The 19,555-nt window shown below is 60.0% G+C and overlaps 1 protein-coding gene and 1 long non-coding RNA gene across 2 annotated transcripts in view; one reads left to right on the top strand and one right to left on the bottom strand.

Moving 5' to 3' along the window:
* Positions 1–21: 21 nt before the first annotated feature.
* SLC5A2 (solute carrier family 5 member 2) lies at positions 22–12,902 on the bottom strand. Its single transcript, XM_048854434.2, has 15 exons — positions 12,764–12,902; positions 9,210–9,281; positions 7,684–7,788; positions 7,528–7,587; positions 7,034–7,138; positions 6,794–6,899; positions 6,596–6,676; positions 5,858–6,087; positions 5,595–5,730; positions 5,360–5,467; positions 3,641–3,791; positions 3,371–3,539; positions 2,019–2,234; positions 1,580–1,739; positions 22–742 (listed from the first exon to the last, which is right to left on the bottom strand). The coding sequence occupies exons 1-15, from the start codon at positions 12,860–12,862 to the stop codon at positions 522–524; spliced, it is 2,019 nt and encodes a 672-aa protein (XP_048710391.2). The 5' UTR covers positions 12,863–12,902; the 3' UTR covers positions 22–521.
* Positions 12,903–13,030: 128 nt separating this feature from the next.
* Positions 13,031–19,555, top strand: part of LOC125638561 (uncharacterized) — a 29,134-nt gene continuing 22,609 nt past the window's right edge. The window contains exon 1 of the long non-coding RNA XR_012669139.1: positions 13,031–13,318. This is a non-coding gene — a long non-coding RNA (uncharacterized LOC125638561). The remainder of the gene's footprint in view (positions 13,319–19,555) is intronic.

Genomic DNA, 19,555 nt, shown 5'->3' with positions numbered 1-19,555 from the left:
CCCAGAAAAGCAAACACTGGCTGGAGTTTCCCATTCATTTATTTGTCTATTGCTTTCCCTCCACGCTCTTCCCAGCCTGAGTTTCATGGGGGGACCTGGTGGGAGGCTGGGCTGGGGGGTCGGTGAGAGGTTGGGGGCTATGCTGTCCCCCTCCCATTTCCACCCTCTTCCTGTGGTCGCAGCACTGGGTTTGGGCGGGAGGGGAGCCCCCAGAGAATACCTTGGGGGTGGGGGAAGGGGTGTACACAAGCCGCTCATTGACAGCTGAGGTGCACAGTGCCGGGGGGGGGGAGGGGGACGATGGCATAGGGCAGAGGGGACCCCACCACAGGGAGAGGCCACATTGGACAGAGGGTGCAGTGGGGGCGGGGGCTACAGGAACGGGGGAAGGGAAAAAGGGTTTATTTGGCGGCAGTGGGGGGCCGAGGTGCTGTGGGTTCCCCGTGGCAGAGGCAGAAGCTGCCGTGGGTTCCCTGCGGTGGGGCTCAGAGCCGGGCAGAGGTGGGGGTGCGGGCAGCGGCTCAGGCGTAATAGCCCCACAGGAAGAGGGCGACGGCCATCATGGCGATGGCGTTGAGGTTGACGACCCGGCTCCAGGTTGGCTGCTCCGTGATGTCCGGCAGTGTCTCCTCGGCCTCCTTGTCCACACCCGGCTCTGGCACCTGCTGCGCCGCGCCCCCCAGGCTGCAGAGCCAGGCTACGCAGCGCCCCACGCAGCCCTGGGGCTGACCTACTGGGGGGCCTGGTGGAAGAAAGAATGTGAACAGCGCCCCCTGCTGAGCCCCCCGCCCGCCCCCTGCAGCCCGGCGCCCCCTGCTGAGCCCTTGCCTGCTCCCTGCAGCCCAGCGCACCCTGCTGAGCCCCCTGCCCGCCCCCTGCAGCCCAGCGCCCTCTGCTGAGCCCCCTGTCCGCCACCTGCAGCCTGGCGCCCCCTGCTGAGCCCTTGCCTGCTCCCTGCAGCCCGGCGCCCCCTGCTGAGCCCCCCTCCCAGTCCCTGCAGCCCGGCGCCCTCTGCTGAGCCCCCTGTCCGCCACCTGCAGCCTGGCGCCCCCTGCTGAGCCCCCGTCCGCCCCCTGCAGCCCAGCACCCCCTGCTGAGCCCCCTGCCCGCCCCCTGCAGCCCGGCGCCGTATGCTGAGCCCCCTGTCCGCCACCTGCAGCCCGGCACCCTCTGCTGAGCCCCCTGTCCGCCACCTGCAGCCCGGCGCCCCCTGCTGAGCCCCCTGCCCGCCCCCTGCAGCCCGGCGCCCTCTGCTGAGCCCCCTGTCCGCCACCTGCAGCCTGGCGCCCCCTGCTGAGCCCCCGTCCGCCCCCTGCAGCCCAGCACCCCCTGCTGAGCCCCCTGTCCGCCACCTGCAGCCTGGCGCCCCCTGCTGAGCCCCCGTCCGCCCCCTGCAGCCCGGCGCCCCCTGCTGAGCCCTTGCCTGCTCCCTGCAGCCCAGCGCCCCCTGCTGAGCCCCCCTCCCAGTCCCTGCAGCCCGGCGCCCTCTGCTGAGCCCCCTGTCCGCCACCTGCAGCCTGGCGCCCCCTGCTGAGCCCCCCGCCCACCCCCTGCAGCCCAGAGTCCTCTAGAGCCCCACCTTCCACCTCCAGCACGTGCTCCACAGCCCCGTTCGCGGCCACTCCTTGCTGCCGCCTCATTTCTTGCCTCCTCCTCCTCTCCTCCTTCTCCTCCTCCTCCACGTCCAGGTCCACGCGCTCCTCCTTGCTGTGCCGCAGGCTGAACACCAGCCGGTGTAGCTGGGGATGGGGGGTTGCAGGGTGAGCACTCTGCACTGGGGTGCCTGGGTCGCATTCCCCGTCCTGCTCCCTCCCCCTAGGGGGGAGAGCCCTGTGCTGCTGTCCCGGACACCTGGGTCCCTTTTCCCCACTTTGTCTCTTCCACTAGGGGCGAGCACCCTGTGGTCCTGTCCTGGATTCTTCCCCACCCTGGTCTCTCTCTTCTAGGGTGAGCACCCTGTGCAGCTGTCCCGGACGCCTGGCTCCCATCCCCCTTCCCCGCTCCCAAGGGCTACTCACGTGCTTGTCAGGGATAGGTGGGGTGCAAAGCGATACCCCCACCACCAGGGCGACACTGGCCAGGAAGAGGATGATGGCGAAGTACAGGTAGTGGACCCCGCAGACGAGGCGGGGGCAGGCACTGGGGAAGGTGCAGCTGCCAGTGCCATAGGCGAATTCAGGCAGCAGACGGGCCAGGCCCATCAGCAGCCCCCCGACCAGCCCCCAGAACGCGCCCTGTGTGGAGAAAGGCGGGGGGAGGGGGGTGTCACCTGGGCTTCTGAGTCCTCGCTCCCTCATCCTCCCACGGCCGGGATGCGCATTCCGCACCCCCTCCACCCTCCCCTGGTCTCCCGCTCCCCGGACGCCTGGGTCCCCCCCCCCTCCTCCGTCTGCCCTGTGCCCGACACTTGGGTCCCCCACACCCTCCACGCCACCCCTCCCCCATCCTTCCACTGCCTAGACACTGGGTTCCCCCCACTCCTCCCCTCCCTCCCCACTGCCTGGACACCTGGGTCCCTCTCTCCCTCCCTCCTTCTGCTGCCTGCTGTGGACACCAGCAGACCGGGTGTCAGCTCGGGCCAAGGCCTCTGGAGCTCAGCTGGACACTGAGGCCCGCACAGCTGGGCCCCAGCCTCCCCCGGTGTGTTAGCGTTGTTAAATAAGGTCGGCGGGGTTAGTGTGTAGACTTGCGGAAGCGTTTGTACGTTGCTGCAGGCAGCGACCTCACCTACCGCCTCTGTACCCCTGAGGGGTTGCTCTGAAAGGGCAAATCACCCGCCGGGCGAATCGCGCCCCCGGGGGTGAGAGGCCAGTTTGCCACAGGACAAAAGATGGCCCCCCCGCGGGCTCTGTCTCCATGGCAATTAGTGGCCCACGCTGGCCCAGGCTGCGGGGCTGTTTGACTGCTGTGTAAACGTTTGGGGTTGGGCTGGAGCCCGGGCTCTGGGACCCTCTGACCCCGCAGGCTCCTAGACCCTGGCCCGCGCCCGGCCATGTACACAGCAACAAAACAGCCCCGCAGCCCAAAGCTGAGTGGGCCAGACTCAGAGACACCAGACAGCCCAATGCGGAGCATCAGAGGGCAAATGATGCCCCCCCCCCCCCATGAAGAGGAGATGCCCATGAGGCCTTGTCCCGCCAGCTTAAACTCTGGGGGAAGGGAATAAAAACCCCTGCCAGGAAGAATGGCCCCTTCTCGCCATCCCCGGTCACCTGGGTCCCTCGGCTCCCCCACCCTTGACCCCTCCTCCCCATCTCCAGATACCTGGGTTCCCCACTCCTCCGGCCCCTTCTCACCATCCCCGGACACCTGGGTCCCTCCCTCCTCCTCCCCGGTCCATCTCCGAATGCCTGGGTCCCCTGGCACTCACGGGCTCATTGACTCTCTTAACGAACAGGGCGAGGAAGAAGACGGCAGCGATGGGTGGCGCCAGGTAGCTGGCGATGGACTGGATGTAATCGAAGAGCTGCCCGCTCTGCGCTGCCTGCACCACTGGGATCCAGGCAATGCTGATGGCCACCATGCACAAGATCCACACCCTGCCCAGAGACCAGGGTGAGGGGCAGGGGCATGGCTGGGCCCACAGGGAGCTCAGAGGCACAGCCCTCCCCGCAGCACAGTGCCCCGAGCGTACCCTCACCTGCCCACAATCAGCAGCTCCTTGCTCCTGGCCCGGGGCCGCAGGCGGTTGTAGATGTCCATGGTGAATAGGGTGCTGCTGCTATTGAAGATGGAGGCCAGGGAGCTCATCAGGGCGGCCAGCATCACGGCCAGCATCAACCCTCGCAGACCTGTAGGGGGCGACAGAGAGTCATATGGCCCCTGCCCTTCAGCCCAGCGCCCCCTGCTGAGCCCCCCGCCTGCTCCCTGCAGCCCAGCGCCCCCTGCTGAGCCCCCCGCCCGCTCCCTGCAGCCCAGCGCCCCCTGCTCAGCCCCCCGCCTGCTCCCTGCAGCCCAGCGCCCCCTGCTGAGCCCCCTGCCCTCTTCCCTTCAGCCCAGCGCCCCCTGCTGAGCCCCCCGCCTGCTCCCTGCAGCCCAGCGCCCCCTGCTGAGCCCCCCGCCTGCTCCCTGCAGCCCAGCCCCCCCTGCTGAGCCCACGCCTGCTCCCTGCAGCCCAGCGCCCCCTGCTGAGCCCCCTGCCCTCTTCCCTTCAGCCCAGCGCCCCCTGCTGAGCCCCCCGCCCGCTCCCTGCAGCCCAGTGCCCCCTGCCGAGCCCCCGCCCCCTCCCTGCAGCAAGGTGCCCCCTGCCGAGCCCCTGCCCGCTCCCTGCAGCCCAGCGCCCCCTGCTGAGCCCCTCGCCTGCTCCCTGCAGCACGGTGCCCCCTGCCGAGCCCCCAGCCCGCTCCTGCAGCACAGCGCCCCCTGCTGAGCCCCCTGCCCTCTTCCCTGCAGCCCAGCGCCCCCTGCTGAGCCCCCAGCCCGCTCCCTGCAGCCCAGCCCCCCCTGCTGAGCCCCCCGCCTGCTCCCTGCAGCCCGGTGCCCCTTGCTGAGCCCCCTGCCTGCTCCCTGCAGCCCAGTGCCCCCTGCCGAGCCCCCGCCCACTCCTGCAGCCCAGCTCCCCCTACCGAGCCCCCGCCCCCGTCCTGCAGCACAGCGCCCCCTGCTGAGCCCCCTGCCCTCTTCCCTGCAGCCCAGCGCCCCGTGCCGAACCCCCGCCCACTCCCTGCAGCCTGGCGCCCCCTGCTGAGTCCCCTGCCTGCTCCCTGCAGCCCAGCGCCCCCTGCTGAGCCACCTGCCCTCTTCCCTGCAGCCCAGCGCCCCGTGCCGAACCCCCGCCCACTCCCTGCAGCCCAGCACCCCCTGCTGAGCCCCCTGCCCCCTCCCTGCAGCCCAGCGCCCCCTGCTGAGCCCACACCTGCTCCCTGCAGCCCAGTGCCCCTTGCTGAGCCCCCCGCCTGCTCCCTGCAGCACGGTGCCCCCTGCTGAGCCCCCCGCCCGCTCCCTGCAGCCCAGCGCCCCCTGCTGAGCCCACGCCTGCTCCCTGCAGCCCAGCGCCCCCTGCTGAGCCCCCCGCCCGCTCCCTGCAGCCCAGTGCCCCCTGCCGAGCCCCCCGCCTGCTCCCTGCAGCCCAGTGCCCCTTGCTGAGCCCCCCGCCCGCTCCCTGCAGCCCAGTGCCCCCTGCCGAGCCCCCGCCCGCTTCCTGCAGCCCAGCGCTCCCTGCCGAGCCCCCGCCCGCTCCCTACAGCACGGTGCCCCCTGCTCAGCCCCCTGCCCCCTCCCCACAGCCCAGTGCCCCCTGCTGAGCCCCCCCAACCCACTGCAGCCCAGCGCCCCGTGCTGAATCCCACGGCCGCTCCCTGCAGAACAGCACCCCGCTAGCAATGCACTAAGGCATTGGGGGCCAGCTCCAACTGCTTACCAGCAGGCATGAGCGTCACCACCAACTTGGGGTAGGCGATGTTGGAGCAGCCGACTTCAGTGCCACAGATCCGCTTGCAGTCCTCTGGCACCACGCAGGCCACCTCGTCTGGGGAGAAAACGGGGTCAGCAGGGCGGCCAGGCCTGGAGGCAGGGGGCTAAGGCATGGGGCAGCTGGGATCCCGCCAGCAGGGGGCAGCCGTCACTATCTCCTGGTGAGGTGAGGAGCACCGTACCTGGGTAGAGGATGCGGCTGATCATGCCTGGCATCACCATGAGGAACATGGGCAACAGCTTCAGGTACCCACAGAGGATGCAGCCGGCTTTGACGTGGGTCAGGCTCCTGCCCGCTAGGCAACGCTGCACAATCACCTGTGAACAGGGAATGCCCCCGTGGCAGGCCCCACACCCTGAGCCAGCCAGTCCCCACCCTGGGGCTGGATGGGAACCGGCGCCCCCAGAGGGGAAAGGCCCCGGGCCCCACTCCCCGCCCCCATACCTGGTCGCTGCACCAGTACCAGGTGGAGATGATGGTGAGGCCGAAGATTAGCGCTGGCCAGGGGAGGTCTCCCGTCAGGGGGTCACGGAGGAGGTGGAAGGCGTCGGGGCGGGGCTGGTAGCAGGTGGCTGAGATGTTGTACAGGGCCGGGGCGGGAGAGAGGGTCTTGCTGGGAATGGCCTCTAGGTACTTGTCAAAGAGCCCCTGGTAGCCCCCCACCTCGTGAAATGCTGCAAAGCAACCGACAGGGGGCACTGTGACCAAGAGTGACCACGGCAGCCTGCGCCCAACATCTGGGAGAACTCGGGGCTGGAGTCACCGGGAGCCCCCCACAACCAGCACCCCTTCCCTACTTCCTACAGCACCCCCTGCTGGGACTGGAGTCACCAGGAGCCCCCCCCGCCCCAGTCAGGACCCCCGCCCTGCTTCCTATAGCATCTCCTGCTGGGACTGGAGTCATCGGGAGCCCCCCACAACCAGCACCCCTTCCCTACTTCCTTCAGCACCCCCTGCTGGGACTGGAGTCACCAGGAGCCCCCCCCCGCCCCAGTCAGGACCCCCGCCCTGCTTCCTATAGCATCTCCTGCTGGGACTGGAGTCACCGGGAGCCCCCCACAACTGGCACCCCCTCCCCACTCCCTACAGCGCCCCCTGCTGGGTCTGGAGGCACCGGCGGCTTCCTTTCAGCTGCAATTCCTGCCCCTGTCCGTGGGGGAGCAGTGGGTGGATCTCACTCACCAAAGCCCATGAGGACGAAGGCTCCCCCAATGATGACGAAGGTTTGTACTGTGTCGGTGTACATCAGGGCTGCCAGCCCCCCTGGGAGAGCAACAAGGGGTGGGGTGAAATGGTGCCCACCTATGCTCCCCCCCCCTCGCTCCCCAGGGCCCAGCTGGAGCAGCCCCTGGGCCCCCACCCCAGATGCGGCCCCGTTACCTGTCACAGTGTATATGGTGGTAATTACGAGCAGGGCAATGACAGCGACATAGATATTCCAGCCCAGAGCCTGCTGGATAAAAACAGCCCCCGAGAACATGTCCACCTACGGGGGGCGATACAGGATGGGGGGTCTCAGCATTGGGCCAATGTACACAGCACCCCCTGCTGGGAGAAGCCAGGAACACCACCCACAGCCGGTGCTCCTGCCCACCCCCTGGAAGAGGATTAATTACGTACTGAGATTTTAGTGAAGATGTAGAGAAAGAGGGACAGGATGGACAGATAGATCCGGATTCGCCGGCCCCCAAATCGCTTCTTCAGATACTGGGGCATCGTGATCACCTGCAGGTAAAGGGAGAACAGAATGGAACCCAGGTGTCCTGGCTCCCAGCCCCCACTGCTCTAACCCACCAGACCCCGCTGCCCTCCCCTCCCAGAGCTGAGGATAAAACCCCGGAGTCCTGGCTCCCAGCCCCCCGGTCTAACCCACGAGACCCCACTCCTCTCCCAGAGTTGGGATAGAACCCAGGAGTCCTGGCTTCCAGCCACCGTTGCTCTGACCCACTAGACCCCACTGCCCTCCCCTCCTGGAGCTGAGGATAAAACCCCGGAGACCTGGCTCCCAGCCCCCAGCTCTAACCCACCAGAGCCCACTCCTCTCCCAGGATTGGGATAGAACCCAGGAGTCCTGGCTCCCAGCCACCCCAGCCTATACCCAGTGTGATGCTCACCCCGGCAGTGAGGTAGACAGGTACGAAGAGCCATCCCAGGAGGAGAACCACGAAGAGAGCCTGGCAGGGAGAGAGGAGAGGGGTCAGGGAGGGGCAGTGGGGTCAGGGAGGGGGAGATGGGGGGGGAGGGGGTTCTGGGCACTCAAAATCACTTACATTCCACTCGAAGCCGGCCACAGCCAGGCCACTGGCGGCACCGGTGCCAGCCAGCCCCACGAAGTGCCCACTGCCAATGTTGCTGGCAAAGAGAGACGCGCCCACCTGCAGCATAGCCGGAGGGAGAGGGACTGGGCTATGGATAGGTGCACTGAGCACTGCCCCTAACCCCAACTCCCTGCCCCCGGGCACTGCCCCTAACCCCAACCCCCTGCCCCGGGCACTGCCCCTAATGCCAACCCCCTGCCCCCGGGCACTGCCCCTAAAGCCAGCCCCCTGCCCCTGGGCACTGCCCCTAACCCCAACCCCCTGCCCCGGGCACTGCCCCTAACCCCAATCCCCTGCCCCCGGGCACTGCCCCTAATGCCAACCCCTGCCCCCGGGCACTGCCCCTAATGCCAGCCCCTGCCACCGGGCACTGCCCCTAACCCCAACCCCCTGCCCCGGCACTGCCCCTAACCCCAACCCCCTGCCCCCGGGCACTGCCCCTAATGCCAACCCCCTGCCCCCGGGCACTGCCCCTAACCCCAACCCCCTGCCCCGGGCACTGCCCCTAACCCCAGCCCCCTGCCCCTGGGCACTGCCCCTAACCCCAACCCCCTGCCCCGGGCACTGCCCCTAATGCCAACCCCCTGCCCCCGGGCACTGCCCCTAACCCCAACCCCCTGCCCCCGGGCACTGCCCCTAATGCCAACCCCTGCCCCTGGGCACTGCCCCTAAAGCCAGCCCCTGCCCCGGGCACTGCCCCTAACCCCAACCCCCTGCCCCGGGCACTGCCCCTAACCCCAACCCCCTGCCCCCGGGCACTGACCCAACCCCCTGCCCCTGGGCACTGCCCCTAAAGCCAGCCCCTGCCCCGGGCACTGCCCCTAACCCCAACCCCCTGCCCCCAGGCACTGCCCCTAATGCCAACCCCCTGCCCCCGGGCACTGCCCCTAACCCCAACCCCCTGCCCCCGGGCACTGCCCCAACCCCAACCCCCTGCCCCTGGGCACTGCCCCTAAAGCCAGCCCCTGCCCTGGGCACTGCCCCTAACCCCAACCCCTTGCCCCCGGGCACTGCCCCTAATGCCAACCCCCTGCCCCTGGGCACTGCCCCTAACCCCAACCCCCTGCCCCCGGGCACTGCCCCTAACCCCCACCCCCTGCCCCGGGCACTGCCCCTAATGCCAAACCCCTGCCCCAGGGCACTGCCCCTAATGCCACCCCCTGCCCCAGGCACTGCCCCTAACGCCAGCCCCCTGCCCCCGGGCACTGCCCCTAACCCCAACCCCCTGCCCCCGGGCACTGCCCCTAACCCCAACCCCCTGCCACTCAACCTCATATCCTTTCTATGGGCCCCCTGACATCAATCCCCTGCCCCGCCCCACACTGCCCCATCCTCACCCCAGCTGCTTCTAGGGTCAAGTATTAACCCTCTTCCCTAAATCCATCTCTGAATCCGTTCCCGAGATCGACGGTTAGCCCCATACGCACCCATCTATCTGTCTGTCTGTCTATCTCCCCCGCCCCCACTGCAATACTCACCGGCCCCCAGACCATGTTCCTACCAGCCAGGAAGTAACCCCCGATGGTGCTGCGGTTGGTGCGGCACATAGACTGCAGGGGCGAGAGCGGGAGGAGGGCGTTTTCCATGGGCTGGATGCTGGGTTTCTCCACCAACTCCAGAGGTACCCCGCCAGCTCTGTCTCCCTCCACGGGGTGAGTCCCCCCAGCTCTGTCTGGAGATGCCAGGCTCCGAGAAGGGCGATGGGACGGCTCAGCGGGCTGGAGCAAATCTCCTCTGGAGAGTGACTGACCTGGGGCTCAGAGATTCTCAGGCCAGCCGGGTCTGACCTCCCGGGTAGCACAGGCCAGGGAACTGCCCCAAATCGTTGCTGGCTGAACTGGGGCACCAACTTCCCAGCGATGGCGAATCAGCCACAGCCCTGGGTGAGCTGTTCCAATGGTTAATTCCCCTCACTCTTAAAAACGTACCCCTTAGTTCCAGGCTGAATTTGCCTACGTCCAGCCACTGGGTCGTGTCAGACCTTCGTCCACTAAAGAGCCCCGTATTAATGATTTGTTCCCTATGGAGGTACGTACAGACTGTGATCAGCCCACCCCTTAACCTGCTCTTGGTTTCGCTAAATAGATTGAGCTCCTGGAGTCAATCACAAGGAGGCAGGAAATGCACTTTCACCCGAGGCGTGATCGGCCTTCGGAACTGCCTGCCACCAGAAGTTGTGGGGGGCCAAGATTCAAAGAGGGACTGGGTATTTCAGTGGCTGAAACTAGCCAGAGTTGGTGACACAGCTTCCTGCCGCAAGGCTTCAGGGGGGTCCCTGTTAGAGACCAGGTTGAGATGTGTATTGCGGGGGGTGGAGGGGTGTGTGTGTGTGTGTGTGTCACATTTTCCTTTGCTGGAGGCTGAGTTAGATGGGCCTCGGTTGTGAGCCAGCCTGGCACTGAGTGCCGTGCACGTGTCTTGCCTGAGTAATTCTAGTGTGTCCCATCATTTTGGGTCTTTGCCACGTACTGCAGCAAGCTGAGGTGTCCGCGGGGGGAGGATCCAGCACTCGAGGCTGTGAGGGGATGGGGCTGGCTAGTTGGAGGGGCCGCAGTGACTTATTAAAGCCATGGGTCAACGGTCGGGGGACTTTGTGTGGCAAAGTGATGCAGGGGGCATACGCCGTACATTTCTGCTCCCTGACTAATCTGCTAAATTTACAACACCTCATTACAGGCCTCATGAGCATGGACCATGTACTTCCCAGTAATAATTAACAACCTCTTCCCCTGTCCCTGCCCAATCTGGAGCTGAGATCAAAGAGCTAAGACTATGAGAAGAGCAAAAAACCAACTGTACAGCCGGGATGAGGCCCCACCAGCCCTTCCACTGTGAGATGGGACCCTCCTGGGGTGGAGTAGAGGGAGTGATAAGCGGGAGAAGGGACAGAAATGTCGTGGGAGTGGTGGAACAAGGACAGCCCCATCCAAGATCCTAGCGGTTTGGGTTCTAGGTACATCAATCATGCCAGTGACTTGTGTTCTAGGCATGTCAATCACATGAGATTGTTGGGTTCTAAGGTCCGGCTCCACAAAGGGACTTAGGTATCATGGTGCTCGGCATGGGAACACCTAATGTTTAGGTGCTGAGAAAAATCACTGGACCAACACTGGGATCCAGAAAGCCTGAGCTAGGCGCCAGGCTCCCTATATAATGAATGGGTGCTAGGCGTGCTAGGCAGGGAGCCATATGAGCCAGGCAGTGGGAGATGGGAGGTCCTAAGTCCTGCCCCTCTCATGGAGTTTGCCCCCTTAGTCCAGGCTGCAGAGAGGCGCCTCGCTCTGCCAGCGGCCCAGAGCCGGGAATCCCTCTCCTGGGGTCGGGCAGCTTTGGTATCTCCGTTGTTCCTTGTGAGAATGAGTTGGGCGCCTGCCTCGCTCCCCACAAACCAGCCACAGGAGGAGGTGCCCAGCTTACGACTTCCAGCCCAGTGCTTAGAGCACTCAGCCTGGGTTGTGGAAGCTCCTGGTTCAATTCCCCCCTCTGCCTGAAGAGAAGCCACGGAGCAATAATGGGATAGTCGGACGTGCGAGCTCCCTTGGTCTCTCCTGGTGCAGCTTCTCCACGGTGGCTTTAAAGAACAAGAGTCCCTGGGCCAGAGAGAGAGCAGGTCAGAGCTTGAGAAGAACTCTATGGGCCGGTGCTTGGGACATCCAGCTGGGAGGTGGGAGACTCCTGGGGCCAGTCCCCTGGCTGTACCCACTCCTTCACTGAGGCACTGTGGAACAGCTGTACCAGGAGGGACTGAGGGGGTCCCACATCAGCATAGCCCAGTGGGTAGCATGAATGCGTGTCCTCCTGGACACCCAGAGGGAGGCAGCAGCTCATGTGCCCCGAGGCAGAAACTCTGGCGGGTATGAAACTTCGACTACATGACTTAGGTGTTGGGTGGGAGCCGAGTGAGAGTTTTGTGGATCTCAGGGGAGCCTAAAACTAGGACTTGGGCATCTAAGTCCTCTGCGGATGTGGGCCTCAGCCGCAGGCCCTTCTGAGCCCCACTGTTTTGTGGATGGGCTTCCCGGGCCACAGTTCAAGTTCTGGGGTCAGATTTCCAGGGTCGAGCCCTGGGCTTTGATTCTGGGATCTGCCAGCAACAGAGACATGCTAGGGTTGAGATGGAAATTCAAGTTTCAGAGACTGAGTTCCTGGGTGATGATGCTTGATTCTGGGATGGATGGATAAGTGTGGGGGGGTTCTGGAGACTGATGGATAGAGGGGTGTGTATGGAGATAGGTAGATGTGTGTGTGTATGGGGATAGACAGCTGGCTAGAGGGGTGTGTATGGGGATGGAGAGAGGGGTGAGCAGCAGGATGGATGGGTGGACAGAGGGTTGTGTAGCTGGATAAAGAGCGGGCTCTGCTTGGGGCTGGATGGATAGAAGGTTGGGTATTAGGGTGGATAGATAGGTAGGGAGGTGCCTATGGAGTCTGATAAAGGGATAGAGAGAGAGGTATGTACGGGGAGGGATGAATGGATAGACAGAGGGGTGTGTATGGGGATGGCTAGAAAGAGGGGTGTGTTTGGGGAATGAAGGATGGATGGGGTGTGTGTATGGGGATGGATAGAGGGATAGAAAGCAAGGGGTGTATGGGAAAGGATGGATGGACAGCTAGAGAGAGGGGTGTATATGGGAATGGCTGGATGGGGGGATAGATAGCAGGGTGCATATGGGGATGGGGGATAGATAGAGAGTGTTTATGGGGATGGGTGGATAGATAGCAAGGTGCGTATGTGGATGAGTGGATAGATGGATAGATAGAGGGGTGTATATGGGGATGGGGGATAGATAGAGGGGTGTATATGGGGATGGGTGGATAGATGGCTGGATAGCAGGGTGTATATGGGGATGTCCTTGACTCAAGTTTTGGGTCTAATTTTGGGGTGGTCAGTTCTCGTTCTCTGCCTGGTGGTTCTGGGTCCCAGAAGAGTGGCTCAGGTCTCTACCCTGTGCAATTTCTCCCCCTGGTGCCCAGTGTTGGGGGGTGGGAGAGAGGGGACTGGGGCAAAGGGCTGTGTCCCCAGGTCACCTACCCAGAGCCCTACGCAGATGACCAGGACGAAGTAGCCCACGATGACGCTGATGTCGGCCGGGTTGTTGATGACGGCCCTGGACTGTGGCACCCCCTCCATACTGTTGCGGTCTCTCTCCCTGAACCGAAATGACACCTCCTGGAAGGGTCCCCAGGGGCCAGCGGGGATGGTTAATAGCAAACTTGGTCATGGGGCTGGATCTGTGATTAACCAACCCAGAGACGGCGGGGAGGGGGGAAGTAGACTAGAACGAAGGAATCCTGTCTCCCAGTCCCGCCCTGAGTTGGGGACAGAACGCAGGAGTCCTGATTCCAGACCCATTGTTGGGCCAGGCACTGGCTCTGGGTTGAGTCACCATGTGCCAGTGGCTAGTGTCAGAGCAGGGGTGTCTCTAGAGTGCGATTAGCCTTGTCCCTCCTCCTTCCCTTGCCGTCTCTGCCCCACCGTTCCCTGGTAGCTGGGTGGAGCAGAGCCCATGTTCTGAGCCAGCTGAAGTGTTCTCCAAGGAGAAGCAGAGTGAGGCTGAGCTGAGCCAGGCAGAAACATGCACTGCTGGTGAGTGCCCCCTACTACCCTGTGCTTCCTAGGGGATGGGGAGGGGGCTTCTGCCATGGGAGGGTTGTCACAGGGGAGGGGGCAAAGGGGGAGTCAGGCAAGGAGGGCTCCAGAAGATTGATTTAGCTTTCCTTCCATCCATCCTCATGCTGAGCCACCTACATGTCTATCCATCACTCTACACCCTCCTCTAGGTATGTATCTATGCCCCTCATTAACCCAACTATCTATCCATCCCTCCATCCCTCTAAGAGCCAACTACCTGTCCATCCCTCCACATCGCCAATTATCCATTCCTCCATCAATCTTCAGAGCCAACTACCCATCCCTCCACCCCTCCATCACCCTATGGAGCCAACTATCCATCCCTCCATCAATCTTCAGAGACAACTACCCATCCCTCCATACCCCTACAGACCCAACTATCCATCCCCCTCTGGATCCAACTACCCATCCCTCCATCACCCGAGAGACCCAATTATCCATCCCTCCATCACCCTTCAGACCCAACTACCCATCCCTCCATCACCCTACAGAGCCAACTACCCATCCCGCTGTGGGACCAACTACCCATCCATGCGTCCCTCTATCCATCCTTCTATGGACCCAGCTATCCCTCCCTTCATTCTCCTGTGGATCCAACAACCTATCCTTCCCTCCCTCCCTCACCATATGGACCCATCTACCTAATTATCCTTTCCTCCACCCCCTATGGACCCTATTACCCATCTTTCCAACCTCCTACGGATCAACTACCTAACCCTCCATCCCCCTATGGACCCAACTACCCATCCCTCCATTTCCCTATGGACTCAATGATCTAACCCTCCATCCCCCTATGGACCCAACTATCTAACCCTCCATCTCCCTATGGACCCAACTACTCAAAAATCCATCCCTCCAAGCCTCTACAAACCCAGCTACTCACCCACCCACCCATCCCTATATCCCCTACCTACTCACCCACACATCCTTCCATCTCTTCATCTCTGTGATGGGGTGTTGTTAGCCGACGGCCAAGGATGTTTGGTGAGGTGCCAGCTATGCCCGTTTATACCATCTGTGACTTTAACCGCTAGGACGCACTGTCCCTTCGCGGCGGGCAGCCTGGGCTAGGCTGACGGATGCCCCAAGGTCCTAACCACCCGTGACTTTAACTGCTAGAGCTCAGAGCTCCTTCGCAGCGGGCAGCCAGGATTGACTGACAGGCGCCCCAAGAGTTTGCCCCGTGGAGGCAGCACAACTCAACGCTAGGCTCTTAGTACATTCACCTAATGGCCAGGCTTTAGAGCCAAAACGGCTGAGGTTCTTTAATTGTGTTGGCTGCTTTACAGTAAACCAGAGAAAACAAGTCAGGCTTATGCACAAATGGTTACCAAAATTTATTAAGCTAGATTCTAATCATGTGGTTACAAAATTGCTAGTGCCTACTTATTTAAATGTAGAGATGTTACACACACAAACAAGTTACAAAACTGAAGCCACAATCCCAAAGAAAGAAAACAAAGTATAGAGCTCTATTTCAAAATATGTGTACACTAAAGATAGGAGATCAGGTGTGGGTGCTTCTTACCCTCCTTGCATCTCTCGATTCCAGTGGTGCCAAGCCAGGATCGGTCACTCAATTCCGCGGAAAGACGAATAAGGGACAAGGCGTAGGGACCCTCTTAGCTGCAGAAGCCTTGGGAGGCTGTCACTTATCTGACCAGCAGATAGATAGTGAAAAGCACTCAAAAATCATGGTGCTGTAGGTCCCCTACTTATACCTCTGTACTCCTTTATTCTCTTTCTCCTTTCTTATGCCAAATTGAGGCTGGTCTGTCTGGGTGACGCCAGCTTTCGCAAGAGTAGTTTACACTTGCAAGGGAGAGAAACAATAAGTGTCAACTACTGGACATTCCTTTTATCAGGGTAAATATTTTCCCACCTAGGATGTTGGGGTGTGTGCATCACGCTATTTAGTAGGGGCTAAGAGCCATGTCTGTCACAGGGTCTCTGCCTGCTGTGAGCTTAATCCTTGTATCTGTTCCCAGAGGCACATTGTAGCAGCACACCTGGGCTTTTCACCGCTTCAAAGGCTGTGCTGGAATATATGTTAAGTGCCCTGTTCCGGCTTCCTCCTGTGTTTCCAGCAATGCTGGTCTGAGGGGGGGTGGGCTGGCTGTCTGGCTACAGGTGTTCACCCCACACCAGAGAAGATGGGGTTAATGGAGGCCTCATGGGCCCTCCTCACCCTGTCATAGAATCATAGAATATCAGGGTTGGAAGGGACCTCAGGAGGTCATCTAGTCCAACCCCCTGCTCAAAGCAGGACCAATCCCCAATTTTTGCCCCAGATCCCAAATGGCCCCCTCAAGGATTGAACTCACAACCCTGGGTTTAGCAGGCCAATGCTCAAACCACTGAGCTATCCAGAAAAAAGCAGTGGAGGCAAGTCCTCCAAGCAGCCTAGCCAGGCTGTGCAGGGAGCAGCCAATTGGAGGGAGGATGCACAGAGCGAGAGGGAGCTGCTGGCTGACTGTTGGGACTTGCTGGCTGGGTACTCTGAGAAGAGGGGAAAGAAGGTGCTGGGGCGGCAGGGAAGTGGCCCAGGAAATAGAAGCAGCATGGAGCAAGGTTAAGGAGATGCTGAAGGAAGCTGTTATCTACAGGGTCCCTGGGTCAGGACCCAGAGTAGTGGGTGGACCCGGGTATCCCCCCACTTGCCACTGTGGAAGGGGCTGGTCTATTGAACTGAGCTACTTCACCCCTGGAAGGGGGAAAACATGCTGATGACATGGCTGGAGGGCAAGAAGAGGACACATCCCCCCTATCAGCACCTCTCCCTCCCGCCAGCGCCTCCTGCCTGCTGGCGGGCTCCACCGATCAGTGCTTCTCCCTCCCACCCTCCCGCCTGCCTCAATCAGCTGTTTTGCGGCGTGCAGGAGGCTGGGGGGAGGGGGAGGGGTGAGGACGCAGGGCTTGGGGGAGCGGATAGAACAGGGCAGGAAAAGGTGAGGCGGGGGTATGAAGAGGTGGGGCTGGGGTGGGGCCTTGAGGGAAGGGTTGGAGCCTGGGGCAGGGCTGGGGGTTGAGCAGGGGGTGAGTGTGGACCGGATGTGGTATGGTGCACTGCTCAAGGCTGTGTGAAGACCATGAAATACAGAGGAAGTCTCCTGTGTATTGTGTTTACTGTCCGTGGTGACAGGGATGGGTGGTGCTTTGCACTGCAAGAGAACGGGGGTGTGTGTGGATATCTCGGCACGCATCTTCCTGCCAGACCTGGTGCCTCCCGGTGCCATGATAGCAAACAACACCTCCCGCTTGAGCTGGAACCCTGCTTGAAAAGAGAGGGGCTGCTGATGGGCTGTCCTCTGCGAAGGATCCCAGGATCATTTCAATAGGGTTCCCATATGTCCGGGTTTTCCCCGACAGCACAGCGGCCAAAGCCTTTGTGAGCCTCATCTCTACTAAAACTTGACCACAGAAGTCATAACAACGGAAGCCCTGTTTGCTCAGGCTTCTGTGCTTGCAATCCGGAAGGGATCATTCTGTTTTGTTGACTGGCATTTTGGTGGTGGAGCTGTATTTTATTTTAAACTGTGATAGTCCCTGCAATGTCCTGCCCCCTGTGATGGGCTCAGTTACAGAGACCCCCTTGGGACTGTCACCTGACGTACTGGAATTACCTCTGAGCCCGTTTTCCTGGCCAGCTTGGGACTCCAGAACCCTGCCTGGTGGAGCCAGACATGCTAGCCTGCTGCAACACAGACCTAGGGCTGCTCCATGCCTCCAAAACTTCAGACTTTAATTAAAAACAGCTCAGCAGGTTATCTATCTCCAGCACCCAGATATGCAAGCTCCCAATGGGATCCAAACCCCAAATAAATCCATTTTTCTCTGTATAAAGCTTATACAGGGCAAACTCGTAAATTGTCTGCCCTCTCTAACACTGATAGTCATACCTTCAGTTTGATAAATAAATAACCCAGAAAGGGAGTTACAATTTGGAGGATTTAATCGACAACAAAAATTACTTTTGGAAATTTTTCCCTTTAGAAACGTTAGCAAGCATGGTTTTCCTTCTTGCTTCATTGGCAATTTGCTTGTCGACTGATTTGCTTTGAATAACTCTTGATAATATGCCTTTTGTGGTGTGAAATTGGAGCTGAATTAAAGCAAGACACAGGACAACTTCTGTTTGATTCACTACTGGCAGGGCACCGCTCACTGAAGTGCCATTTGTTTTGCCAGGATTAGGGGCCATCCCTGGTGTTTTGCACAATTGCAAATAACTGTGTCAATGCCACCTACACTGAAGCTACCTTCACTTCCTAAATGAAATGCAAACAACAAAATCATCCCCGTGTTTAAAGAGGCAAACTTCATGCTGGTAAGTCCATTTGCATTAGCAAATTAGCAAAAACCTTTCATTTATTTTTACCCATCCTTCCAGTCCCTGCAGCCCAACCTCCACCCTAGCTTCTAGACACTTTGCCAGTGAGTAAAACCTCCAGTGTGGGTGTGACGTAGCACTCCATATGTTTTATGGAAATATGCTTAAGAGCGTGAAAATGATGTAACTGCAACATGCTTTAGGCAAAAGGTCTCTTGTAAGGTATCATTACAAAGCTTATAATCTACTGTGTGTGGTCATCCTATTTGTATCCATGTATCATTCTTGTATCTGAAGCTAGAAATATGAAGTATAACTCTGAGGTCCTATTGTAATTATGCAAAGTGTGGGCCACTGATGGCGGTTTAGAATCTTGAAGCTCTGTGCAGATCGCTGACACAGCAACCCCGAGAGAACCCCCAATGACCACAGACTCTGATAAGGTATGAAGGCACCCGGCCAGGTTTATTGCCAAACGAAACACAGTCTCTAGCTCCCCGGTTCAGATGTCTGCAGTTCTCCTAGTACATATGGGCTCCCTGACAAAGGACGGGCTTGGTCAGTGGTGGGATTTACCACTGCCCCCTACGCCAGACAGACATCCACTCAGGGATGCATTCTTAGACACAGGTTAACAGCTTAACTTTGCTTTATGTTAGCAAAATCTTGACCATTACTTTAGTTCAGGCCTTAGGCGTCATACCAGGCCTCTAATGCAAGAGTTTATGTTTCAGGGCCTCTTCTTACTATAGCTCCCATTGACTAGGACAATTGGTCGTGAATGGCTCTGTTCACTGAAACATAAACTCTTGCATTAGAGGCCTGGTATGACGCCTAAGGCCTGAACTAAAGTAATGGTCAAGACTTTGCTAACATAAAGCAAAGTTAAGCTGTGAGCCAGAGGAAAGCCCTGCTCACAGAATCTGGCAAGAAGAGGGCTAATGTTGTAAAAATACACGTACCTAAAATGGTACTGGGCACTAGTTATGGAAACACGTGCCAGGATAGTACCAGAACATGCCGGTACTTGCACATTCCCCAGATAACAGGGACAGGCTGACCTATCCTAAAGACAGGGGCAGGAAGGTAATATGGTAGAGCTGTTTTGTGAGAGGCAGCAGCCTCACATGTAGGGGGGATTGCACCTCTACATGTCAGGAGTGATCTGTAACTTGTTTGAACCTGTGTTTAGAATGCATCCCTGAGTGGATGTCTGTCTGGCGTAGGGGGCAGTGGTAAATCCCGCCACTGACTGAGCCCGTCCTTTGCCAGGGAGCCCATATGTACTAGGAGAACTGCAGACATCTGAACCGGGGAGCTAGAGACTGTGTTTCGTTTGGCAATAAACCTGGCCGGGTGCCTTCATACCTTATCAGAGTCTGTGGTCATTGGGGGTTCTCTCGGGGTTGCTGTGTCAGCGATCTGCACAGAGCTGGGGCAGCACACAGAGGGAACACCCCCCCCCCCCCGCAACCAACTGTTATCAACATTGAACAGAGCAGAACATCACACCCGTGACTTGTGACACCAGGAGCCATCAAGATTCTAAACCGCCATCAGTGGCCCACACTTTGCATAATTACAATAGGACCTCAGAGTTATACTTCATATTTCTAGCTTCAGATACAAGAATGATACATGGATACAAATAGGATGACCACACACAGTAGATTATAAGCTTTGTAATGATACCTTACAAGAGACCTTTTGCCTAAAGCATGTTGCAGTTACATCATTTTCACGCTCTTAAGCATATTTCCGTAAAACATATGGAGTGCTACGTCACACCCACACTGGAGGTTTTAATCACTGGCAAAGTGTCTAGAAGCTAGGGTGGAGGTTGGGCTGCAGGGACTGGAAGG

Source organism: Caretta caretta, chromosome 6, assembly GCF_965140235.1.
Source record: "Caretta caretta isolate rCarCar2 chromosome 6, rCarCar1.hap1, whole genome shotgun sequence".
In the NCBI taxonomy this organism is placed as follows: Eukaryota; Metazoa; Chordata; order Testudines; family Cheloniidae; genus Caretta; species Caretta caretta.
This window is presented reverse-complemented; position numbering and strand designations above follow the sequence as displayed.

Excerpts from the sequence above, each read along its gene's own strand:
- SLC5A2 (XM_048854434.2), bottom strand. The coding sequence starts at position 12,862 with ATGGAGGGGGTGCCACAGTCCAGGGCCGTCATCAACAACCCGGCCGAC. Across the intron at positions 7,789-9,209 it reads GGAACATGGTCTGGGGGCCG|GTGGGCGCGTCTCTCTTTGC; the intron begins GTGAGTATTGCA and ends GCTATGCTGCAG. Across the intron at positions 6,677-6,793 it reads CACCATATACACTGTGACAG|GGGGGCTGGCAGCCCTGATG; the intron begins GTAACGGGGCCG and ends TTGCTCTCCCAG.